The sequence below is a fragment of the Calidris pugnax genome, unplaced genomic scaffold (genome assembly GCF_001431845.1).
Source record: "Calidris pugnax isolate Ruff unplaced genomic scaffold, ASM143184v1 scaffold27, whole genome shotgun sequence".
In the NCBI taxonomy this organism is placed as follows: domain Eukaryota; kingdom Metazoa; phylum Chordata; class Aves; order Charadriiformes; family Scolopacidae; genus Calidris; species Calidris pugnax.
This window is the reverse complement of record NW_015090893.1, coordinates 19,620,410-19,644,780: the sequence shown is the minus strand read 5'-3', so window position 1 is coordinate 19,644,780 and position 24,371 is coordinate 19,620,410. Positions and strand designations below refer to the sequence as shown.

Below are 24,371 nucleotides of genomic sequence, written 5' to 3'. Positions count from 1 at the left end.
GCTGAGGGAAGGGGGGACGGGTGGGTGCTGGTGGAGGGGAGGGTCTCCATGGAAACTGTTTTCTTTAAATTCCCGCATCGGGGCACTGAGCGTGTAGGAGGTGATGGAGGAAATGAAAAAGCAAAAAAAGAGAGAAGCTTTTTTCCTTTCTGTTGTCACAAAACTGCTGTAGGAACCTTAGGAGAACCGGGCATAAATTATTGATCATTTCAATGTGAATACATGGGAATTTTAATTAATAATCACCCTGTGGTGTCTCTTGAGTGCAGTGGGTGGAGGTGAGCAGGCAGCAGCCTGTGACCCACCAGCCTGTGCTGGGGGGTCCAAGTTTGTCAAGAGACACCTTTGGGAAGGATCTGGTGCTGCTGCGGGCTCCTGGACCGTGACGCCCCCCCTTCACCCCGTGGGCTGCTTTCCTGCCCAGCACCCGGCTTTGTTGGTACCCAGAGATGTTGGGGAGAAGAGCCAGAGCCCAGCCCACGTGTGCTGGGGGTGACGCACCTGCCCACGGTGTGGGTTTGGGTTGGGTTGAAGGCTTCTGCTCACGAGAGGTGTTTTTTAATTGATATTTTTTCTTAAGGTAAGCCCTGTCGTTACCCTTGTCTGAGATCCTGACAGCGGCACGAGCAAACAGTTGATGTAGGAGGTTCTTTGGTCCTACACCCACGTCCTGCTGGCGCAGAACAGGTGTCACCAGATTGGTGTGCCAAGCCCATGGCAGCGCCCAGCCTGGGGCAGTGCACAGGCGGCTGCAGGCAGTGGGATGCATTGCAGTGGTGTGTGTGTGCCGGTGAGCAGTGGTGTGTGTCGGTGAGCAGCCGTGCGCACTGGTGAGTAACAGTGTGTGCCGGTGGGTGCCCCTCACTGTCTGCGCGGGCGCTGCCTGCTGCAGTGGCTGTTGTCGCTCCCAGACCCGCCTGGAGCCTCTCACCCAGCTCAGATGCTGTCCTGGTGCAGAGGGAGGGGGTTTTGGGGCAGCTCACAGCCGTGGAAGGGCCCTGAGATGCCTCCTCGGGGAGATCCATGGCATGGGGTGTGTGTCTGGTGGGTGCTGTCTCGGCTGATGTCCTGGAAGATGGAGACGGTCAGAAGCTTTCCCAGCAGTTGCCAAAGTCTGTGCCAGTCTCTGGGTCTGGGTCGATGGCCTTTTCTTCCTTCCCTCTTCTCATCTGCTCGATAACTTTCCAGTTTCTGTCTGAGAGGGGTAGAAATCACAGGCGGGAGAAGGGACCATGTGGGTTACATGTCCCAGGTGCTTTCTGTGCTGGCACGTGGCGGAGCTCAGCTGAGAGGAATCACGGGGATGCTCGGAGGGCTCCGGGGGTGCCGGTGCCCGCGGTGCAGGGGGTGCCGGTGCCCTGGGGCACAGCCGGTGTTTGCAGCCGCGGCTGCACCAGGCTCTGCCCCTTCCTGGGCCTGCGGAGGCTGCAGCCAGGCCGTGAGCCCTGTGGGGTGCAGGAACACCGGGAGAAGCAGTGTGGATCCCCTCAGCCATCCTGGCAGGAGCGAGCTGGCTGTTATCGGGGATAAGTGCTCTCCATCCAGAACCAATCTTGTGCCCGGTACCAGGGCTCCAGGGTGGTGTGTGTCCCTCCCGGCGCCGAGCCGCGCTCCGGGCAGTGGACGAGCACCAGTTGGGCAGTAATTGCTGTGGAATTAACCTCTGACATTCTTCTAAAAATAGGCCCAATAAATCCAGTCATTAGCGGCTCTCCTGCTTGCTTTGCCTCAAGGGTAAACACTGCAGATTAAAGCCTTTACAAGTCACAGGTCCCTGCGCGTTTCCACGCTTCTCCCCGTTGCTGCAGCCGAGCACTGGTCCCTGCGTGGGGGCTTTGCCCCCGGTGGTGGCACTTGGGTTGGTGGGAAGGGGAGCGGTGCGAGGATGGTGGCTTTTGGGGCGACAGAGGGCTGAAAGGTGTGACTTTGATTCACCTTGATAACCATGGGAGATTCATCACCAGGCAAAGGGAACTGGCAGAGTTGGTGTGGTCTTGGGTGGGTTTGGGTGGAGAACATGAAGGTGTCTTCACCCGTCTGCTCCCTCTCCTCCCAGGGGGACGGCAAATCAATCGCATCGCCCAAAGTGGGGGCGATGGCTCCCCAGGACACAAGGGGGGCGTGCCCTGCCAAGTCATGCCATACGGTACCGTGCAGCGCTGTGCTGTGCCATGCTGCCCAGCCTGGTGCCCGCGCTGCCAGCAGTGGTCCCCAGGTTGCCTTGGGCACAGGCACAGCGCAGAGATGGAAGTGCCCCTGAATTCGGCCGTTGGGGCGCAGGGCAGGGGCAGGGGGCAGGAATGCCAAGCAGGTCTTGGTTCCCAGCAGCAAAGTTCCAAAATGCTGTAGCCTTTATTGTTATAGACAATAGAAAATTGGAGATTTATGGAGGTGCCACAGGGGACGAAGCGCTGACAAGGCATGTGGCTGTACCAGGAGTGGTGCTTTCTAGATGCCTGTGAAAGCCAATCTGCCATTACTTAAATTGTCTTTGTCTTCTCCTTTCCAGCTGACATCATCTCTACTGTAGAATTCAACCACACTGGAGAATTACTAGCAACAGGGGACAAGGGGGGCCGTGTTGTAATATTTCAGCGTGAGCAGGAGGTAAGTGTCAGTGAATGCAAAATGCCCATTTTATCCTTTTAAGAGAAGTTTCCTGCTGTTCCCTAATCCCTATGTGTCACTCCTAACCTCAGGTCCCCCCTGGCAGACTCCACACTGAAAAGTGACTATTAACATGAGCAGGGCCAGATTTCACCTTGTAAAACGCCCTCCAAAACGACGCTGCGTTTCCTGCATCCTTCTCGGCCGTCTCCCCGTGGGTGTGTTTGCTGACGGAGGGGATGAGTCAGGCCTGGCCGTGAAAAATGTAAAGCTCTGATGATGGTTTTAAATTTTTCTCAAAATTACAGCCTCAAAATTATTTCTGTATAAGCTGGAGAGAACCAATCGGTTAAGGGTTACACTCATAGACACTTCATCAACGTTCCCAGGAGCGTTTCATTTCTCATTTCTCTCTCGTTTTATTATTCTGCTGCTTTTCTTGAACTTTAAGCTTCCTGACGTCACACGGGTGTATTCCGTTCAGCTCCCCCTGTGGAACGGGGCTGTGCTCCAGGGGCAGGGGGGCTTCCCTGGCCCAGAGGCATTGTTTGCGTGTGGGGAGCTCATCTCCACCACAGTTCTCATTTAATTACCTTGGCCCCATTCAGAGCCTGGTGCTGGCTTCACCACGCGGGGTTTGCTGCTCCACGGTACGGCAGGAGCCCGAGCGGTGGCACGCTCACTGTCGCTCAACCCGTGGAGAACCCGAGCCAGCAGAAGGTGTTCTCTGGCTCTTGGTGCCTCCAGCTCCTCTGTTCCCCCCTGCAGAGCAAACACCAACCCCATCGCAGGGGAGAGTACAATGTCTACAGCACCTTCCAGAGCCACGAGCCGGAGTTCGATTACCTGAAGAGTCTGGAGATAGAGGAGAAGATCAATAAGATACGATGGCTCCCGCAGCAGAACGCAGCCTATTTCCTGCTCTCCACCAATGGTAGGTCGCTGCGGGCAGGCACCCGTCCCACCGCCCCCGGCCCTGCTCAGTGGTGTTGCTTTGGGAAAAATGTATGTTAAAAAAACGTGGACTCCCTTGAGGGTGACACGGGTGTCGCGGGGGAGCGGGAACCTGGCCAGAACCGTCTGGCAGGGCTCGGTTCCCGAGCAGCTGGTTTTGTCCTTATTCGCGGCATCCTTTCCCTGCGAGGGAGGGGTCCTGTGCCCCTGCTGACACCTCACAGTTCTGGGATCTTGGGAACTCATTTTGGTTTTTTTAAATTTTTTTTTTTTTTTTTTTGAGAAAAACTGCAGCTGATTTGTTTCAATTTGCAGCTGCGTTCAGCTCAGCAGTTCCATGTTATGTTCAGATAAATATCAGGAGGATCCAGGAATATTACTTGGGATGAATGGGACCTTAAGATGGATGTGACTTAATTACTTCAGGGGAAAAGGAGGGTCTAATTATCTTCCGTAACCAACTTACTTTGTATTATAGAATTGACTCTATTGATCATTGTAATAAAATTCAAAGACTTATTAAACTCATTTGGGGGGAGAATCATTGAAATGCAATGAAGATTAATTATAGAGCATAATGTTCTGTTAATTGAGTTTTTAAATAGTTTTTTGATTAACAGGGATATTATCTTTCCATTTGGGATGGTGCTTCATGTGCTAGCAGGTTATCAAAATTATTCTTTTAGAAATACTCCCGTGTTATGCTGTTTCTTTTTGTTCTCACTGTTAAACTAACATTATATATAGACAACCCCTGAAGTAAAGCGGGTTAATAAAAACAAAATTAATGGCACTCTGTTGGAATTGCTGTGTGAAGGAGAAAATGAAGATGGATGATATGGTTGTGTATGAAACCTGGTGGAAGTAATGATAAACTACGGATAGAGTCTCTGCCAGGAGCGAGGAAAGAAAACACCATTATTCAGAGCAAACCCACATGTTCGGGGGCCTGGGGCAGCGGGCGGGTGGGAGCCCCAGGGGGACGGGAGCCACGGGGCAGCTCGGGGCTGCCTTTGTTCGGTGGGAACTGCTGGGCTCTGTGCAGTGTCTGAAGGGGAAGCTCGGGGTGACTTTGGAGCGAGTTCCAGGCACCGTTTCACTTCCTTGGGGAGCTCCTGGGGAGGTTCCCTCCCCCCCGGCTTCCCTCCTTCCCAGCTACGGGAACCGCCGCTGCCCATTGCCCTGCTCCACGCGTCCCACGCTGGGGGGGTCCCACATATTCCATATTCCTGGTGGGGGTCAGCGGGGACGGCTGGGGGTCGAGGAAGGAAAAAGGAGGAAAAGAGGAGGAAAACCAGCAGAATTAGGAGAGTTGCTGCATTCTCAGTTTTTAACACCTTCCCAATTACTAGAATGTAAACTAATTTGGAAATTAGGATTGCAAAGTGACTGGTGGTCCCTGGATAACAGCCCTGGGTAACTTGGCCCCATCACTCGATATATTGAACACCACCATCCAAGGCATGAGCTGAGGCTCTGAGCCCTGGGAAATCACTTCCTATTAGTTCTCCATTAATCCAATAGTTCTGTTCTGTTGTTCAACCACCTCCCTTCCATCTGGGATAAACGCACCGGCAGTTGTCCGGCAGGAACGGGAACCCCCGGGCTGTGGGGACAAAGTGCAGTGGTGGCAGGTACATCTTCTGTACCCACTTCCAGCAAGGTGCAGAGGGAACACAGCAGATAATTCCCTGTTAAACCAGCCGTGTGTCCATCAACGTGTCCATTGGCATTTCCATCAGCGGGGCCTCGGCGTGTCGGTCGGGCCAGGGTTGCTGCCGGGTGTAACGCTCTCCTCTCCTGCCCCCAGATAAGACGGTGAAGCTATGGAAGGTCAGCGAGCGGGACAAGAGGCCGGAGGGATACAACCTCAAGGATGAGGACGGCCGTCTTCGGGACCCCTCCATGATCACCATGCTGCGGGTGAGTGCGGGGAGACCTGGGCTGTTGAGGGCCTTTCTCTCCAGGCTCTGGGTGAAAATCGCCACCGGTGTCCCCTGCATGCCGCAGTGCCGGTAACGCCGGTGTGATGCGGCGGGTCGGCGTCAGAGGGCAAGGGGTGCTCCTCGTTTCGGAGGCCGGTGCTTTGGCTGATGTGGGCACGGGAGCGGAGGAGGGAGCCGCTGCCGGAGTGGTGTGCGGGCTCTGGGCGGTCGTGCTGTGAAGTGCCACGTTCTGTCTCCTGTCGGTGCCCGGTGCTGCTGCTGTGCTGCCTCACACACCGTCCTGACGAGGAGGCTGTTAATGAGCTCTCCCTTTGTAGCGCACTTGCAAGCACAACTTCTGCTTTGGGAGCGTAAACACTTCTCTACATGAGTTTTCCTCCCACCCCAAGGAGATTAAAACTGGCCTCCCGAATCGAATGTGAACACCTAAGGCCACCTTTTCTGTTGACTGTGAGGGGGATGGATGCACAGACCCCATTAAAGCAGCGCCCCTGGGCGTGCGTGGCAAGGGAGGGCTGCTGGGCATCGCTCTGCGCCCAGCCCTGCTGCCCTGGGGTTCGTCTTTATGATCTTTAATTTGCATATAAAGAGCCAGCTCCAGCCTGAGGCCGTGCATGCCCTGTTAATTCAATCAGAGCTCACCCTGCGCCCCAGGGAGCTCCAGCAGCGGGTACAGGCAGCGGGTACAGGCAGTACAGGCAGCGGGTACAGACAGTGGGTAAAGAGAGTACAGGCAGTACAGGCAGCGGGTACAGGCAGTGGGTAAAGAGAGTACAGGCAGCGGGTACAGGCAGCACTGGAGACCCCGCAGTCGTGGGCTCTGGCAGGGAGCGGGGTGCCCCTCTGTGAACGGGGAGAAGCCGTGCTCCCCTCTGCTGGGTGCCAGAGCAGAAAGAGAGAGTAACTCCTGTAATCCATAGGCCGGGAAATGCCAGGTATGCAGGAATTTTGTCATGACATTATTCAGACCACACCAGCTTGTAATTTCTTAACATCCTGTCAGAATTTGCATTTTGAGTACTTGGGGTTTTTATATTTATATATATAAAATTGTTCCTATGATTGCCCTTGGCTCACTTTTATGGCTTCCAGTTCCATTGCGGTGAAGCCACAGAGAACCCCAGACAGGTAGTTAATTCTCGTTTCCGCACTGAGTTCTCCTGCTGGCTGGCAGGCATTTTTCTTTACAGAGCAAGAAAGCATTTTATTTCATGTATATATGTATCTGCTGTCATGTTTCAGGCAACGTTTCCAGCCCGTTCCCTAGACAGGTAACGTTGAGGCGTTGGTGGGGGATCGGGATGCCGGAGCTGGGGTTACCGTCCCGCTGCGGGGCGTAGGGAGCAGGTTTGGAGAGAGGGCAGCACAAAGGGCTGTCACTCGGGTCAGTGCCTCCTCCTCTGGCCAAATGCCCTGGAAGAGCCTTGGGCTTGCTGAGGAGCCACGGGTCACCATTTTGCCAAGATCCTTTGCCAAGCTCTGCTGCAGGTGGCCGTTGGCATCGATCCCATGCCTGGGGGCCTCCTGGGCACCCCAATGTGCTGCTGGGGACCCGCAAAACAGCAGTGTCCAGCCGGGGTCAGGTCCCACCCTGACCTGCCCCTCCTGGTCGATGGGGGCCCGCAGTGAGGGTCATGACACCTCGGTGGCGCGTGGGCTGTGTGGGTATGAAAATAAATAATCATGGTGCTTATCTTCACTATTGATTGTTGGCGTGAGCTGATGGTGTTTGACCACGTTGTGCTGCTTGAATTGCTGACTGCAGGGCTGAAGAGCAGCTGAAAATCAGCCCATGGGTGTTTTCTCAATCGTTCGACCTGACTCCGCGCCACCCAGCCCCTCCATCGCTGCTGGTGCCTGGTGGGGTGTCCCCGAGGAGGGGCAGGGACACAGAGATGCTTCCAGCGCGGACGATGCCGCATCCAGCCCTGGGCTGTGCGGTGCTGGGGAGTGCCCGAGGAGGTGGGTCAGCCCTGAGAGTACAGGGCTGTGTGTGGGGTGGGGGCAGCAAGTCACCCCCCAGGCACCCGTCTGCCCCAGCCCTGCTCCCCCTGGCAGCAGCCATCAGAGAAAGCGAGATTTGTGACTTTTTTTCCCCCGGTAGAAAGTCTTACTGAAATGTTCGAGAACTGGGCAGTGTTTATCAGAGCCCACTGTCTGCTGTGAAGGTGCCAGCCCTCGTTTCACCTTGGGTCCATCGATTCCCGGTCGCAGCCCGGTGCCGTGCAGCAGGAGGGTTTGCTGCCTGTGTGTCTCCCACCCTGCTGTGGGACGAGGAGCTGCCGTTCCCCGCGGGAACCAGCAGCTCCTGCTTGGCCAACGGGAAGAGGGGAAACACGGCGTCAGTGCTGGGCACGAGGGTTCTTAGTGTCTGCCGGCACAACGCCCTGTCCCTGGGGAGGGAGGATGGAGGAGTCTCCTGCCAGCCCCAGTTTGATCTAACGTTTGATGATTTTGCTTAGATATTTACATAGCAGTAACCATTTTGCTGCAGCTTGGTGTGTCTCTGACATTTAATTGTCCTGTGATGCTCGCACTTTGGAGAAGACAGTTTTTCCCCTGTTTAACTTTTGACCACAGGTGAGCAAAAGAGTTATAAAACCACCCTGCTTCAATCATCTCTTAGTTGTTTGTCTTAATGGCTTAAATGTACTTGATGAGCATTGTTCTCTGAGGAATTGCTAACCCACATAATGCAAAAGGAGTATTTGACTCTGCTCAGACAGAAAAGCAAGCCTTTTGCTGTCATCAGAAGTGCTCTGCCTGTTTGGATAGCCCCCGGCCTGATAGCTGCAGCCCTTCAGCCTCGGTCCCCTGGGCAGTGGGGTCATGTCTCACCCTGGCTGTTGGTGACTCAGGAGACCACTGTGGTACAGAGGGTGGTTTTCTGTGGTCTCCACTGGACACTCCATGGGCGAGGAATGACCCTCCCAGGCCAAGAGCACGTGGGTGCGACGAGCAAGTGCATCGCTGTGCCCAGTTGGTGTTTGTAGCTGCCAGAAAGCGTGTTCTGATTAAGAGCTACCACTTCCCTCTCTCAGTTCCAGCAAAATCCATCATAAATTCTGTTTTGTATCTTCCATTTTGCCAAAGCACTCAGATTTCTTGGCTTCTGGGGATGCCATGCTGGGCTCCTGCTGCATCCAGTGCAGCCCTCGGCAGCCCCGGCACGGGGCTGTGTGATGGGAGAGGGAAAGGGATGGGGAAGCTTCCGAGAGGAGCTGCTGTGCTGCCGCCCCTCTGCCCCAGCAGAGAGATCTGTCTGTCTTTTCCTTGTGTGTGTTCTCCAAAACATTATCATTTAAATGACAAAGTAATGTGAAACATCCAGCTTTTTTTGGCTATAAAATGCACATGGGAGAACTAATCAATTTCAAATGATCGCCATCAAATCATTGCCACAGAAATTAAAAACAAAAAGTGTTTTCTTATTTTCATTAGTGGCTCACATTGCTCTGCAGCAGCTCGATGTGTAGCCTTTGCGTGCTCGGCTGCCCTGGGGGAGCCTGGCCCCTCTGCCCGGGCAGGGCCCTCTCCGGGGGCGCCGCGCTGGGCTGGACGTGCTGGGCATCGCTGGGATTTACTGGTTTGGAGGTGCTGGGTTGTTGTCACTCCTAAAGCAACACCCGGGATGGGGACAGAAGGACTAGTCTGGGTCTGTTGGGGAGGCACGGCGCCGGGGGCTCGGGCACTGAGGTCACCGTGCAGGAAACGGTGGTTCCCCTGGGACGGGCAGCGCAGCCCCTCGCACCATGGCCCAGGGCACAGGAGGGTCTGGTGGGACATGGCGGTGGCCGCAGCCGGTCTGTGGTGTGGGGACGACCCCACCACCCCTCCGGTGTCACCCTGTGGGGACTGGAAAAGAATTGAAGGAGCCCCTTTTGGCTGCTGCTTTTCTCGTCTTTTTTTTTGTTTTTTCTCAGGTCATGAGGTGAATTCTTTATTTTCTGGTGAAAACTCATTATTCATCCTTTTAATATTTGTAAACTTGCCTTGAATTGCTGGTGGCCAGAACTGAGCTTTGAGATATTTTTTTTCATCTCTCTTTCCGTAGCAATTACACTGCTGGTGTCTGGGTCTTGAAGTCCTGTGAAAGCAGTGAGCAAGCAGAGTTATCGCCCGGGTTTGGATTGCTTTGGGTTTGTGTTTGGTAGCGGGGCTGTGCCTCTGCACGCTTCTGCCTGGAAAAGCAGGAATATTGTAAAGTGCTAGGTGGGATTTTACTGACACTGCCTCTTTTTCAGCAGGAGAAGGGAATTTAAAAATATCTTTTCAAACAATTGCATCTTCAAGGGGAATGCAATTCTAATGAGATTGGCATGAAGCATTCAGGGTTTTTAACTTCAAATAAGAAAGATGTTCTGTTTGTTCTTTGAGATTTCTGCAAACTTATTTCAGAGTTTAGGTACAGATGGTGAAAGTAATCTTGGAGCGTAAGAGCTGAACTAGGACAAATTCTCAGTTACAAACAAAAAAAAAATCCTATCATGCTATAAAAATATACAAAGAACGAGAAATCTGGGATGATTGGGGCTGCGCATGGAACGACACTTGCAGTCAGTGCTCTAAAAGTCAGCCTTGCACTAAAAACCCTTCCTGAACTGGCCCTGTTTGGGGAGGTATTTGTGTTGGCGGCCCAACCCGTTGGCCCACGTGGGCTACCTTCAGGCCCTGAGCTGGCACCTGGGAGCTGATGGAGCGGAGCCAACAGACCCTCCCGCGGCTCATCCCCATTGCAGAGGGGACCCGCTGCCAAATGGCTACCGTTGGCCTCTGCCTGGGATGACAGCCCCCTTCTGCCCTGCCGTGGGGCTGGGGGCTCCGGAGGGACACGGGGCAGGGACCTTGCCAGCTCCCACGGTGTGGTGGGGTCTCGGCACGCAGCGGGGCAGGGTGTGAGGCCGTTCTGTGGGCATCCCCAGTGCCGGAGCCCTGTGGTGTGCCAGCAGCCTCCTCCATGTGCTGCCTGCACCATCCTCCCCGTGGACCTGGTGTCCATGGTCCTCCCCCTCCCATTGACTCCCTGCTGGGACCCAGGCCCTTTTGGGGCAGCCAGCACCTTTTGGAGCTGCAGACATGGAAGTGAATCTCTGGTTGGCAGCGAGTCTGTGGCTGCGTTTCACGGTATGAAGAAAGGCTGGGTAGCCGGTGTCAGTGCCATCCGAGCAGGGAGGGGGATGTCTGGGGAACAGAGATGAGCCCAGCAGCTCTGTCAGCTCCAGCGGCCAGGAATGAGAGAGCGGGTTTGTCCTCCCACGGGGGGTACCTTCCATGCTGCATGGGGACACTCCAGTAAGCCAAAATCCTGAAGAGCATGAAATTGTCAGTCTGCCATGAAAGTAGTGTTTGATGCACATTTTGTCTGCAAAATATTAATCTGTGGGTGGCGTTGGCCAGTTAACACCTGTTGTAGGTGAGCGCTAAACATGGGGGAGCACGTTCGGGGAGCTCGGCTGCTGGGGCAGGAGGGGAACCCGCTGCCTTCATCCCCATGCAGCTCCCTCTGCTCCTGCTTTGCTAGGAAGGGGATTACCTCTTCCTTCCCGCAAACCCAGGGCTGGGGTTAATCTAGGCTCCGGCTGTGACTAATCCCATGTGGCCAAATCCTGCCAGCTAGCCGGGGCCATGCTGTCAGCCGCGGGGCTGTGCTGATGGCACCGGGCTGTGCCTGGCCCCGCTGCCGCTCAGCTGGCACCAGAGAGGGCAGCTCGGACACAGCCCCCACTGGACTCGTGTGTGTGGCCGGTTATGTGGCCACAGCTGCCGGGAGCTGAGGCTTTACCCTTTTCCCCTGTATTTGGGCTTGTGTTTTGAGAACGCCACATGCCCTGCAGCACCTCTGGACAGGGGATGAGGTTTCCCTGAGAAATCTCCACATCTCTGCAGGCCGTGGCCATCGGGGCCATCGCGGCGCTGTAAATGAGGAGGAGAAACTCTGCCACATGAAGCAATTCCCTCGGGAGCGGGGGGCGCTTGGTGACAGTCAACATGACAGGCAATGAGAGGGGGGACGCTGACGGGAGCGGGGACAGCGGGGACTGACGTGGCGTTACCTGCACTCACGGAGGTGGTGGGGGGACACGCAGTGCTGGCAAGGGGACGGGGCCAGGGCACGTCGGCTCCCTCCACCCCCCAGCCACGGAGAAAATGAGTTTTACAGCTGAAGGGAGGATTAGTGCCTCATTAACTCTGGAAAGGGGAAGCCTTCGCCAGGCGAGGAGAGAGGAATGAGTGTCGTGTGCTCTGAATGAGTGGGGCCGGCTCTTTCACAGGGATTGCTGCTAAAGGCAGGAAGAAAAATTAAGACGTATTTTGTTTTAGATGAAAAATGACTGGCATTCCCCCCCCCTGCTTCCTTAAAACAGCTAATTTAATTCATTAGTGGTTTATTTTATTTGACAGCCTTTCTATGTACTTGATGCGGTTTGTTACACTGAATTACCCTTTAATAATGGGTGTATGTGACACCAGCGCCTGCCCTGCCGGTGGTTCTGGAGCTGGAGGAGGGATGCGCTGGGGGGGTCTCTGCGGTGGAGGATCACCATGGCGAAGCTGGGGGAGGCCAGGGGGTTTAAGCAGACGCTGGCTTGGACTCCCTGTGCTTCAAAAAAAAAAAAAGCGCCAAGTTTAAGTTGCTGCCATGTGTCCCGGTTCGTTAGGAGCGTTCTCCTCACCGACACTGACCGCTGCCGCCCGGCTGGGCTGGGGACAGCATGGCTGTGGGGTCGTCCCCCAAACCACCCACTCCTTTCCCTTGCTGTGCCTTGGGCAGGAGTGTAACGGGTGGTCTGTCCCGCTGGAAGGGGCTGCGGGGCTGGGAGTCACGGGGCTGGGGACCAGCTTGGCCAGAGGCAGCCGGCTGGATGAGGGAGGCAGAGGGCTCTTTTCTGTCTGGCATTCCTGTGTCAGCGAGGGCGGCCATCAGGGCCGGTGCTGGCCTCGGGCTGTCAGCATGGATTCAGGTTGGCCTCCCTGGCGTTCCCAGACAGATTCGGGGCAGGTTTCTGCAAGAAGACATTGAACTCAGGCTGGGCCCATCCTGCACCGGCGGCAGCCACTCCCCTTGGCCTCTCGGGACGGGGTTTGCTTCCCTTCAGGGTTCTGCTGCCGAGGGACAAGACCCCAAGCCCAGGTGTGCTCCCAGTGCTTTCCCAGCTCCTCCTGCCACAAAATGTCAGTGCTTTCAGGTTTAAATACTTATTGGTGATACCCTTAAGCTACAGCTGGCAGTATATGGTGAGAAGGGGCACGGACACTTGCTGGTTTCCATATTCCAGTGCAGGTTCTTGCCACCACAGCTGGTAAGAAATCCTGCCTTAGCAAAATACTCAGGGATGACCAGGCGTGTTCCTCTCGTGGGAGTTTACCTGCTGCCAGAACAAGTTCCAGACATAAAAAAATCTCCCCACAATCTGGCTCTGAGGTAACACGTGGTGAATTTTCTTGGCTGAAGAGTTTCTCTTGGCTGCCCCACAGGAATGGGGCCGGGCATTGTGCCGGGTGCGGGCAGTGGCAATGGCTTATCCCTGGTTGCTGCACGCGGCAGGGCTCTGGCTGGGCTGCGCTGTGACCCCACGGAGCCACACGGCATCACCGCGCTCACCGAGAGCCCCTGCCAAAGCCTTGGCCATGCTTATTTTTCGCCCACAGAGGCCTGGTGTAGCTGATGAACCCTTCCCCTGTGCACAACCATCGTGTTTCCGTCGGGCTGAACGACAGCCCGTCCCCTGTAACCCCCGAGCGGAGCGGGAGCCTCCGTCCCCAGATGGCTGAGCAGAGCCCTTCAGCAGCAAACGATGCATCATTGGCCGTGTCAGGTGGAATTAGCAGGCAGGCTCGTCACATTAAGCTCAGGCTCTGCGCTGGCAGTCCCTGTGCTCCCGTGTCACTCCAGCTGGCTGTCACACGCCTGTCCCCACCTCGGCAGCCATGGGAAATCTCTATGGGCAGCGCACAGATAATGTACACGGTGATGAAGTGGCTTGAGGGAGCAGCTCCAGCACAGGGGAGTGCAGCACTGACACCTTCCCCGGGTATTAAGGTGCCTTAAGAGCGTTACATCTGAAGTTATTACTTACACTGCTCCTTGCATATGTTCTTCTTACAGCATCCCTCCGTCCCCCCATGTTTACATGAGTTATGCTTATTAATCCAAGGGCGATGGTGTATATCCCTGGTTCTAGTCCCTCCATCTGTCCCTGCCCCGTGCGTTCCTTTTTCCTGTCTCTTCTCATCTCTTTCCTCCCTCGCTTCACTGTGAAGCAAATGCAAAGAAGTTAAAATAAAAATCTGTGCTGACTGGCTCCCTCCAGAAATGCATTTCTGTTAGAAATGCTCCAGGAGTTTCAGATTCCAGTTAATGGTGACAAAACAAGGCAGAAGTGGTTTTTATTATTTTTTTTTCAAAGAAGGAGCAGTTGCTGCAGCAGGGATCCGAGCCGGGTTTACTGGGCTCTGGCTGCCCCATAACTATCTAACTGTACTGGTGCCTCTTTCAACCGTAAAAGGCTTTTGTGTCTGCTTGTCCTTCTGTCCATATGTTTAGGAGGGCGTGAGGTTTCCCTGGGTGCTGACACTCTGCTTCCCATCCCGCAGGTACCCGTGCTCCGGCCCATGGACCTGATGGTGGAGGCCACCCCCCGGCGGGTGTTTGCCAACGCTCATACCTACCACATCAACTCCATCTCCGTCAACAGCGACTACGAGACCTACATGTCGGCAGACGACCTGAGGATAAACCTCTGGAACTTTGAGATCACAAATCAAAGTTTTAGTATCCTTTGGTGCACGTGGCCCCGGGACGGTCCCAGGGCAGATATAAGGGAGATGGTTCGGCTGGGGAGTGGGGTGTGAAAGCCCTGGGAGCCCAGAGACAGGCAGATGTTGGTGGGAGAACAAGAAGGCTGGATGGGGAGGCAGGTTCCCGGTGAAGGTGGGTGGTGGAGGGGGACCTGTGAGGTCCAGCTCTGCGGGAAGGAGTAGAGCCGTGGCCATGTCTGCTCTGGTGGGACCAAGCAGGTACCGTGGGATCTCGCTTGGCCCCATGCCCGCTCGCCCATCCTGGTTCCTCGGTGCAGGAGCTTCCCCCTCTGGCAGGGGCTCAGGAGCATGATGTAGTGCTGTGCTCTGTGCTGCTGACTGTGGAACACCTGAAATCCCGTCCCCAGGTGACATTACCAAGGCTTGTCCCTCTCATCTCTGCCCGGGCTGAGCCAGGATGCTGGTGGGACACTGGGATGTCTCTGTCGGGCACCTTTGGCTGTGGGACCAAGCCGGTCCCTCCACGGTGCAGGGCTCAGCTGGCATCATCCCTGCTGCTGCCTCCCCGTGCGGGTGACACGGTTTTGCATTTTGCCTGCAGGGTGTGCGTGGGGCGGGCGGGAGAGAGGGGGCTCTGTGGGTGACGGAGAAGACAGATGCCTTGGGGAAGAGGGAGAGAGGAACTATTAATGGTGCAGTCTCCATTATACCCTGCAGCGGGTGACAGGCTGCCAGTCACCGTCCCACAAATGAGGTCGTGCCAGTCACCCTTGTAGCAGCTGCATCAGAAATGATAGCAACGGGGCACTAATCATTAGTGATATTTATACAGCGATTTCTACTGAGAAATCCCCAGGGCGCGTGGCAACTTTTGGCAGCTGGGGAGAATTTCAGCAGCCACAGGCGTGGGGCTGGTGGGGGCTCAACATGGGTACTGTTGAGCAGAGCTGTGATGTATGTTGCTTGTTGGGGAAGAAGGTGAGGAGTGCTGATTTGGGTAAAACCTCAGGGAGCAGAGACTGGAAACCTCTGCTGAGCAAAGCATGGGGGTGTCGTGGGAGGGTTGCTGAGGGTCAGGAGATCGGTGCAGACCCACAGGGAGTGCGGTGTCGTGGTGACAGTGCCGTGCTGTACCGATGCTCGGCGCAGACTGTCAGAGTGCCCCACGGACACCAGTATCACCAGACTTGGGGCAGTTGGGAGGGAGCCATCGCTGTCCTGCCGGGCTCTGTGCGGGGTCCAGGTCTGGCTGGAAGCAGGTCCCCAGTTCTGCTGCAGACGTGGCACGGCCGGGCTGTGAAACCTCACAGGGGCGGGAATTGCAGCAGCTTCTTCTGCAGACACTCACTGCTGTAAAACACCCCACGTGGGTGGGAAAGTCATATCCTTGTCTTTCTTGTTTTTAATTAGGATCTTGCCAGGATCCTAATTTGCTTCCCAGGGGGGTGAGAAAAGGTGTTGTTTCTTTTTCCCTCTGCATGGTGTGTATATTGTCCCATGCTGGCTGTCCGGATTGCACTGCAGGATCTGAAGCTGTGTCCACATGTGACCACTGGCTCGGTGTCAGGCCGGGACAGACACTTGTCAGCCGTCCCCTGCGGCGCCGGGGGGCTGTCTGGGGCCACGTGGGTCCTTGCTGGCACCGTCCCCCGCGGGGCCTGGGGAAGGGGTCTGCAGCACGGCTTTGAGCCCAGCATTTCACCGAGCCCAAGCACCCCTGGGGGGGCTCCTGGTTGTCACAGGGTGGGGGGAAGCCTGGGAGCCAGGGACATCGTCAGGAGGGGCAGCAGGAGCAGTGGGGTCTGGGCTGGGCAGCAGGGACTCCTTGACTCACCCTGCCAGACATCGTGGACATCAAACCAGCCAACATGGAGGAGCTGACGGAGGTGATCACGGCCGCCGAGTTCCACCCCCACCACTGCAACACCTTCGTCTACAGCAGCAGCAAAGGCACCATCCGGCTGTGCGACATGCGCACCTCCGCCCTCTGCGACCGCCACGCCAAGTGTGAGTAGAGCCCACGGCCCGGACAGGGTGTCCTTCGGATTAAAAGAGCCCCAAAAAGGGAGTGCAGAGACTGACCTGGGCTCAGGACTCCCTGCCCTGCCCTGTCCTCCCTGCGCTGTGCCAGGCGGTGGTCCAGCCGCCCCTCGGCGTTCCTGTAGCTGACTGCCCTCCATCCTGCCTGGCCCTGGCCCCACAGTGTTTGGGGACCCTTTAAAGCCACGGGGTGATGGCTGGGTCCAGGGGCTGTGGGAGTGTCAGTGCACAGTGACCACGGGGATGTCGGTGCTGGGAGAGAGAGAGCGAGAGCTGCATTTTGTCAGGCTGTTTGTCCAAGTAGCCTCCTGTCCTGCAGTTGATGCCTTGGGGGTCAGGATGTGCAGAACAGCCCCCTCAGAAACGGGTAAGCTGGGCAGGGGGGAGCTTGTCCCTGGTCCTCCCCAGCCAAGCCCGGTTCCTGCTCAGCCCACACGTGTCGGGGGTCGTTTCTGGATGAACCCCTGCGCATCCTTGTTTGAGTTTTCTTCAGAAAGTGGCCGGTATCTTGTGGGAAATTGAGGAGGTTTTCAGTATTTAAAGTGTGATTGTGTTAAAAGAACAACACGCACAAGGAGGGTGTGAGTTACTGGAGCCCGGGGCTGATAATCTTCATCCAGAGAGCGCCCGGGCGTTCCAGGTCTCGGTTTCCTACAGCAATAGGGAGTTACACGCCAGCTGCTGCTTTTGTGCTCCTGAGCTGCAGTTGCAGCCTCATACCTGGATTTAAACTGGAGTGCAGTGGATGGAGAGGAAGGGTTACATCGCTGTCTGGAGATTCGGAAATACCAAGTGGCAGTTTTCCCAAATCCTGAGCAAAACACACCTTTCTATTCTTGCATTTCGCGGCCGTGTGTCGCAGTCTTGCAGTAGCAGCTCCCAGCTGAGGACCAGAACACGATTAAGGCACAAACAAAATTTATTTTCCTGACACTCAGGCGGCAGAAGCCCCCCCTGGCATTTCCCTTTGTGTGGGTACCCCAGCGAGCACACCGGCCGGTGAGATCCCGGCTGGGTTTGACCTCTCCCGTGACATTTCCTTATTGATTCCCCTCCATCCCTCGGAAGCATCAGCCGCAGTCAATTGCGGTTCAGCAGATGTGTGAGTGGAAATTGAGACAGTTCATCAAAGTTCAAAATGAAAAGCAACATTGGCTTTTGGAAGCAAGTCCTCCAACGGAGACATTTAATAACTGTCAATATTTAATAAAAATGCAGAAGACAGTGCTGCACATCCCAGTCATGTTTATTTAGATAGACGCAGTGTGCTGCTCAGGGCCAGCTTTTACTTATGTGCTTCTCTTATTAAATTCTGTTTGCCCATTTTATGTGGGGCTCCTGTGATCTGCGAGACCGTGCGTGTTCCTCCAGTGGCAGAACTGGCCTCAGGGAGAGCATCAGCCTCCGTCCAGGAACGCGGGCTCTGCAGGGATGCGTGGAGCCGGAGCTGCAGCACCGCTGGGGCAGGGGTCCTGGCAGGGGATGCACGAAGAAATCGCCATTGTCCAAAGTGTCACAGGAAGCCGAAGGAGAGATGGGGATTCCTGGAGCACCAGCAGAAGCAATCCTGCTCTGAGAAGTGTGTGGGAAAGCGAAGAGAAACCCTGTTGGGGGTTACTAGAGTTATTTCCCCAGGGCAAATGCATTGGGCTTTCCACTTCTTTGTTTTAAGGAGTCACCTGTGATTGTACCTACCAAGCTCCTCAAACAGAAGGCTCAAAATGCAGCCTCTTTCCCAAAGGAAGACCTTTCCCTTGTCTTTTCCCTGCTGACTGCGTTACAGCAACGTTTATTCCTTGCTGAAAACAGTTTCAGCTTTGGTTAGAAATAAGGAGGCCACAAAGATGCTTTGATAAGGTAGCCAACAGCTTACAGGTATTTCCTGGCCAATTTTGCAGAACTATTTCTAAAGGAAGCCCCCCCCTTGTGTTTGGGCAGGCACTGCTGCCCTTTGGGGATGCCCCGGGGAGGAAGGCCCAGCCACGCTCTGCGTCGCGGCTGCTGGAAAGGCTGGTGGTGTCCCCGAGGAGCAGGGCCACCCTGGGCTCGGGAGCCCCTCTGGGGCAGCTTGGTGGTGTCCCTGAGGAGAGAGAGCCAGGGAAGCTGCTGGGGATGGGGGACTGGGGCGGGGGGGACGGTGCAGGGAGGGCAGCTCCTGTCAGAGGAAAATAGGTTTGTTGTGTAACAGAGAATTAGTGCTCAGAAATCCTTTCCATGAGCTCAGCAGCCCAGATCTGCTTCTGCAGCGGGAGCAAAGCCCCACAAAAGCTCTCAGCCGGGAGGCAAAAATAGCTCCCCCGGGTCCCAGGCCAGCCCTCGGCTCTCGGCTGCGCTGGGCTGTGAAAAGTCCGTGGATCCTCTGCACTGGACTGTATTTGGGTCCAGATCCCGCACTGGACTCGATGCACAGCTGGATCCTGCCCCCTGTCCCTGGGCACGGAGGAGATGTGGCACGGGACCCCTCGCTCTGCTGCTGGGCTGATGCCCCCGTGCTCCCCGCAGGCATAAGGGGACAGAGGACCCTCTCTGCTGCTCGGGGCAGGATGTGGAGGAGAGAGACTCTCTGGAGGAAGGGGCAGCGGGGACGTGACACTGTGCCAGCAGGAATGGTACCTGCATCCCGGCTGGGGGCATGGTACCTGGCTTCAGGGAAGCTGTTCCAGCCCCTCGCACCGCAGCCGTCTCACCCTTGCTGGCTCATCTCAGTGCTGCCTCAGCTCTGGGTTCATTCTCTGAGGCCTTTCCTGTTTGACAGTTGATCCTCAGTTTTTAACGTTTTCTATTTTTGCAGCATCAGCAACAATTTCCTCCTGCTCCTGTCCTATAAGCCCAGCACCTCCAGCTGTGACATGAGCTCACACACGTGCCCGTGACGGCAACGATGCAGCATTAAAACAAGCCTCACGACGCCGACCGGCCCGGTGTGAGCAAACCTGGGATGATCACAGCAAAGACAAGTCACGGCATTCAGATGCTCTCCCCAGACTGCCTCAGATCTTTATTTTCTCTTGTTGCTGTCACTTTTCTTATTTAAAAAAGCCTGACATGCCATCAGCTTTCCTGCTGGTGATGAAAGGACGCGGAGCTGGGTCCTGCTGTGGGCAATGCCATGTCTCATTTGTGGAGAGACCGTTTCCACTGGCACTTCAGGCATTTTTCCTGCCATGCTCAGGAGTTCAGACATTGGTACCAAGGGGCTCAGCGAGGGGGTGACAAATCTGAACCAACGCCAGGGCTCGGTGCAGGCTTTGGCACTGGGGATTTGGAGCCAACAGCCCCCAGGGCAGAGGTTTTATAGTGGAGGGTTTGCTCATGAGCTTCTCCGTTTACCCAGCAGTGTGCTCCAGTGCTTTGGGGGAGAGCTGTCTGCAGGGGCCGACAGAGGCAGCTGGACAGATGTCCCCTGTCAGCAGTGTCTCCTGGTGCACCTCTGAGATGGTTTTGTAAAGCTGATGTTACTTTGAAATCAGATTTGTAAATACATTTAATTTGGAACTTCATCATTCTCCTTCAAACTGTTCAAACTGTGATTTATTCAGAAATTGATCAGATTAAATCTGCAGGTTGCAGTAGCTATAAAATATTTACATTGACTTTCAGTTATGCTGCGCATTGATTTCCAGAGGGCAGAAGTGACAGACGAGGCTCTAAATCTTGTGGTCTTCCCTGGTGCTCTTGATAGATGGGTCTCTGATGGTCCTGCTTCCTCACTGCAGGCACTGCAGACAAAGGAGCTCTGATTGTGCCAAGTCCTTAAAATACAAACATTTGTCTGCTGTGGGCCAAGCCCAGCAGTGGGGAGCACTGGCCGGTCCCACTGCGGTGATGTCAGGGGTCACGGGAGCCTCCTCTCAGCAGAGGGGGGTTGTGGCACGGGGGCTGGAGGGGCTCGGGGGCGGTGATGCCGTCCGTAGGTGCCGTCTGTAGGTCTGGAGCCTCCGGGGGTGCCCGCTCCCCACCCAGGAGCATCCTGTGGTGCTTGGTCCTGGGGACAGGGAACTCCTGCCTTGGCTGATGCCGGGGCTTGTCCTTTCCTCTTCCACAGTTTTTGAAGAGCCCGAAGATCCAAGTAACCGCTCGTTTTTTTCTGAGATCATCTCCTCAATCTCCGATGTCAAATTCAGCCACAGTGGGAGGTATATCATGACCCGAGACTATCTCACCGTCAAGGTGTGGGACCTGAACATGGAGAACCGGCCCATTGAGACCTACCAGGTGAGTGTGACACGTCTGGGCACCCACAGCCATCAGGCACCCACCGTGCTCTTCCCCAAGCCATGCTCCTGGACCGGCAGCAGAGGGGACAGGGACAATCCTGATGGATGGGCACGTCATGCTGTTAAATCATGGAAAGCAAACAGAGAACTGTTAAATGTGGACTCGAGTGGCCTGGTGAGTTGTAACCCATGTCCCCAGGTCAGGTGAGGGTGAGGAGGGGATGTGCAGGTGCTGGCAGCCCCAAGGGTGTTGGGGCAGAGCAATGGTCCTTGCCACCCTCTGCCAGGGACATCCCTGGTGTGGCTTGAGCCATACATGGAGCGGTTCTGGTGCTGCTTCTCACAGCGGGATGGTGGCCGTGGTCCAGGATGTGCAATGGTGACTCCAACGCTGCCTGGCTCGGCTGCGGCGAGCACGGGGCCGGGTCCTTCACCCCCAGCGAGCCCCAGGCTGGCGTTTGCCGGCCGGTGCAGGGGCCTCATGCCCGTCCCTCCCCGGCAGGTTCACGACTACCTGCGCAGCAAGCTGTGCTCTCTCTACGAGAACGACTGCATCTTCGACAAGTTCGAGTGCGTCTGGAACGGGTCAGACAGGTGAGTGGCACGGCGGCACCCGGCATCCCGACGCCTTAACATCCCAGCACCTTGGCACCCCAGCACCCCGACACCTTAACACCCCAGCACCGCAGCATCCCAGCACCCGGCTCTGCAGGTGCCGCTGGGACTGGAGGGTGATGCTGTGAGATGGGCTGGTGGCTCCCGTGTCCCCATGTGGTCCCTTCCCCACCTTCGGCTGGGTGTGGGGTCTAGAGGGTTCTCCTGTGGGTACCATGGAGGTCACCCAAACCCACAGCCCTGTTCCCAGGCACTGCTGAGGGCATCTGATGGGGACCCAGCTCTACCTGGGATGAGTTGGGTTCCTGTCTCCATCACCCACACCAGGAGCAGGGTGGTGATGCATTTGGCTCCAGACTGCCAAAATCTGGGTGGGGGGGGGGGGTGTGGGGGGGTGTCACAACTACCCACGTGTGAATCACACCAGGAGGCAGAAGATGTGCCAGACCAGTTGACCTGGCAGGATCCCCACGTTTTTCTCCCTGAACCATCAGTGTGAGTTAACAAGGCACAACTGAGCCTGAAGCCCAAATTCCAAACCTTGTTATGCCTCTGGATACTCAGGCTCTAAAAAGGTGTGAAAATAATTTGGTTTAGGTTGGCTAAATCTTTGCTGTAAAGACTGATCTCTACATGTGGTGTTGTCCTGGGAGGAGCTGCCTGCCCTGTGCACACTCCCTCGGTTGAGGATGGGGGGACATGGGGACACTTCACTGACCGAGCCTGAGCCCTTTGGTGTGGGGTGGGGACGTGCTGCCTGGTGTCCCAGTTGTGTCCCCTTGTCTGGGCAGTTTGGGGGTGTCACAACCAGGTGGGCAGCGGGGCCAGGGTGACCCGTCCTCCCTCCCTCCCTCCCTCCTCGCAGCGTCATCATGACCGGCTCCTACAACAACTTCTTCCGCATGTTCGACCGCAACACCAAGCGCGACGTGACGCTGGAGGCCTCGCGGGAGAACAGCAAACCCCGCGCCATCCTCAAGCCCCGCAAGGTCTGCGTGGGCGGCAAGCGCAGGAAAGACGAGATCAGCGTGGACAGTCTGGACTTTAGCAAAAAGATCCTGCACACAGCTTGGCACCCCTCCGAGAACATCATCGCCGTGGCAGCAACAAATAACCTGTATATATTCCAGGACAAGGTTAACTAGGAGGACAAGGTCTTTAGGAATCTCATGTACTGAATACTAGTAAACACAAGATTTCAGCTCTTTCTTTTCTTTCTTTCTGTCAGTCTGTCTTTTTTTTTCCCTTTTCCTTCCTGTTCCATTGTTCAGTCCTTGCTCTGCAGCTCCTGTTGTGCAGAGGGGAGCACACCCACCCCCCAGGGCAGGGGGGCACCCAGCAGACACCAGATTTCTCTTTATTTACCTGTGGAGAGCGAAGGCGTGAGGTGGGGAGGTGGAGGCTCTGGCTGTGGCGGTTCCCCGGCGGTGGGGGGCTGGCTGCCCCCACTGGTGTCCCCCTGTGGTGACTGGGCAGGGGGAGAAGGGGCGCCGGGCACCAGCTGGGTGCCCTGGGGCAGCTCTAGTTACAGCAGATTGTGTTAAACTGGTCCTAGAAATACCCCACTGGTTACGCTGCAAGACCAGAACACCATCCCCTTTGCCATTTTTCACATTTGTCTTTTTATTATTATTATTTTGTGTTTTTACCAACACAGCAAAACCAAACGTAAAACGGAACAGTTCAGCTTTGCAACGGACAAGCGTAAAGGGGGGATCTGCTGCGACTGAGCGGGGTCTGCGCTGGCCCCGCTGCTCCCCCCCCCCCAACACTCTCCTGAGGATTTGGCTTTGTGGATACTGTGGTGCCTTTTTTGGTATACGAAATACCTTTATAAATGATGCTTCCAAACTGCATTGATTGCAAACCAAATTGAACCTGGGCTTTTCTTCTGCATTTCTTGTCTTTTGCTTTGGTCATCCTTACTTGTTCTGTTGTAAGCTCTTGCATGTTGTGACTGTCTCTCTCTCTCTCATTTTCCCTTTCTTTTTTAATTAATTTATTTATTTATTCAACTTTTTAAAAGATAAAGTATAGGTTGCTAATTTATGACCTTCTAAAAAAGAATTCAACCGTATATTGCTGTTAGCACCTGACTGCTTCAGAGAGAGGCTGTCTGTGGTCCTACATTATAATAATAATAATAATAATGATAATAATAATAAAAACAATAACTCTTCCTCTTTGCATGGCAAGGCTGCCCCTTTCTACTCTGGAGATTGTTCAGGTCCCTCTTTTACTTGAGCAGCTTTTCGATAAAAAAAGAACTACTGAAGTTTCAGTCAATCTGAAAACTGCTCCTGCAACAAAAAGCAAATGAATAAAGTCAATTAAAAAAAACAAATTCAACACTGTCACTGTAGAAGTGGCTCCATGAAGGTGACCCTGCTCTGCATCCGCTCCGGGGGGCAGCGGGGATCCCATCAGCGCCCGCATCCTACATCCTGGCACGACTCCACGGGCAAAGTGCCCCCCGGGACAGTCTCCACGGGGCACCAGGAGCTCCCCAATGTGTCCCACCGCGGCCTCCAGCTCTTCCACCCGCCCAGGGACACGAACGCTGCCGGCTCCAGGAGCAAGGGACCATGGAAAACGGGGGTGGGGACCCCTGGCTGTGCCCGGGCCGCGGGACAGAGCCCGGGGTGCTGCGGGGTCCCCGGCAGCGCAGGGAGAGCTCGCTGCTGTCAGAGGAGAGATGACAAGGGAAAAACAAAGTGCACTGGCTTAGAACTTTGTTACACGTGATGGCTTTCAGGAGTAACTTTTTTTTTTAAAAAATGAAATGGTAAAAAAAAAATAGCAAGAGTAAATGAAACATTTTTTAAAAAAATGTTCTTTTTTGGTTCCTGTAAAGAAAGCCTGCACTCTGGTGTCAGAAGTAAAGTTGTCCCAAATGTGTCTGTGTGTGGTGTCGCTGCTTGTTGTGCCTTGTGCTGGGTGAGGGCAGCTCCGTGGTGGTCCCTGGGGAACGCCGTCCAGCTGCAGCCCCGACGCTCGCTGCAGCCGTGGGGGCCTTGGAGAAACCAAGGGACGTGGCATCGCGGGGCCGTGGCCGGTTGGTGCCGTTTGGGGACGCTCCCTGAGGCTGCGGTGACAGCCCACAATGATGTCCCGCTCTCTGGTGTGGGAGCAACATCCTCCCCTCCCAGCCCCTCGCCTGGCCTCAGCACTAAATACCCCCCATTTCAGGGCAATGTGGAGGGACAAGGGCTATTGCTCTTGCCCTGCAGCC

General features: G+C 55.4%; 1 protein-coding gene across 3 annotated transcripts in view; it reads left to right on the top strand.

The window, feature by feature from the left end:
- PPP2R2B (protein phosphatase 2 regulatory subunit B, beta) overlaps window positions 1-24,037 on the top strand; it is a 74,917-nt gene extending 50,880 nt beyond the window's left edge. For all 3 annotated transcript variants that reach the window (XM_014948202.1, XM_014948203.1, XM_014948201.1), the window contains 8 exons: window positions 2,510-2,607; window positions 3,376-3,541; window positions 5,372-5,484; window positions 14,103-14,280; window positions 16,110-16,274; window positions 20,353-20,522; window positions 21,027-21,118; window positions 22,005-24,037. In XM_014948202.1, the coding sequence (XP_014803688.1) occupies window positions 2,510-2,607; window positions 3,376-3,541; window positions 5,372-5,484; window positions 14,103-14,280; window positions 16,110-16,274; window positions 20,353-20,522; window positions 21,027-21,118; window positions 22,005-22,284 (1,262 nt within the window). In that variant the 3' untranslated portion in view covers window positions 22,285-24,037. The remainder of the gene's footprint in view (window positions 1-2,509; window positions 2,608-3,375; window positions 3,542-5,371; window positions 5,485-14,102; window positions 14,281-16,109; window positions 16,275-20,352; window positions 20,523-21,026; window positions 21,119-22,004) is intronic.
- The last annotated feature ends 334 nt before the right edge of the window (window positions 24,038-24,371 follow it).